The sequence below is a fragment of the Cyprinodon variegatus genome, unplaced genomic scaffold (assembly GCF_000732505.1).
Source record: "Cyprinodon variegatus isolate N-32 unplaced genomic scaffold, C_variegatus-1.0 Scaffold866, whole genome shotgun sequence".
NCBI classification, from domain to species: domain Eukaryota; kingdom Metazoa; phylum Chordata; class Actinopteri; order Cyprinodontiformes; family Cyprinodontidae; genus Cyprinodon; species Cyprinodon variegatus.
Window position 1 is genome coordinate 216,905 of NW_015151319.1, and position 1,095 is coordinate 217,999.

Genomic DNA, 1,095 nt, shown 5'->3' on the forward strand with positions numbered 1-1,095 from the left:
TGGGTGCTCGCTGTGTCCATGAAATGAACTTAGTGGTTAAATTGTCCGTTACTATTTGCATGTTTTCTAAACTAAAACCAGGCTTTGTTGGGCTGCTGGATAAAACCTGGAACTAAACGCTATTTCTGACATTTTGAATTGAAAAATCTTCCTGGATGGAAGAGAAACGGCTTCAAACTTGGAGTCCAGTGGATTGTTTTAAAACTTTTTTTGGATTGATTAAGTCCTGGATGACTGAGAATCTTCACCAGCAGACCTAGAGCAAAGTGGAAGCATTTCATGTCAGATTAGAGGGATGAATTATGAAACAACAAAATTATGAAACAACAAAATGGTCGCTAAGGAATTAAAAAAACGGTGGAACATAAATTTAATTATTGTATGATGGAGCCCAGGCCTGTCTGCTATTCTCTGAATATTTTTTATTTGCACTAAGACTACAGAGAGCTTCAAATGTGTGGATCGCTTGTTAAATGTTTGTGGACATTCCTGTTCCCACAGACCCACAGCTTACAGGACATGAGGCAGCAGGTGGCGGTTGCAGCCAAAGTCTTCATTCAGAGGGATTACACCAATGGAACCATGTGCCAGTTCCAGACCAAGTTTCCTTCAGACCTGGAAACCAAGGTAGGAGACGCAACTGCTGCGTGTTTTCCTCTAGGGCACTTCCTGCGTCTCAGAGCTGGAACGAACTCTCAGCTTAGTCAACCTTCTGGATGATTCCAGACTTTTCCCTGTTTTTCTAGTCCAAGGTTGACTAAAAGAACAGATTAGATCTTAGTTGTTTTTGTCTTTTGATGAGGGAATCCTGTCTGTGATTGAGGGCTTGTTTAGCCATCAGGTTTGATTGAAGTTAAACCTCACTGATCATTAAGGTTCTTGGCTTCTGCAGGACTAGTTAGACCAAAAGTATTCACAGGCTTTCAACCTTTTCATATCTGATCACACCGTCCAGCTGCACGCTGGTTTACCTTTGGATAAAAGAGATTTTTTATTGTTGTTCTCTACTTCAACAAACACTTTAGATTTTAAGATGAAAGTCTGCTCGTATTCACAATTCAAACTTCTGAAAGTTCTTTAAATCTGAAATGATTC

General features: G+C 40.1%; 1 protein-coding gene across 1 annotated transcript in view; it reads left to right on the forward strand.

Moving 5' to 3' along the window:
• LOC107099390 (golgin subfamily A member 7-like) overlaps positions 1–1,095 on the forward strand; it is a 28,662-nt gene that overhangs the window by 2,025 nt on the left and 25,542 nt on the right. The window contains exon 2 of the mRNA XM_015397484.1: positions 502–627. Coding sequence (XP_015252970.1) covers positions 502–627 — 126 coding nt within the window. The remainder of the gene's footprint in view (positions 1–501; positions 628–1,095) is intronic.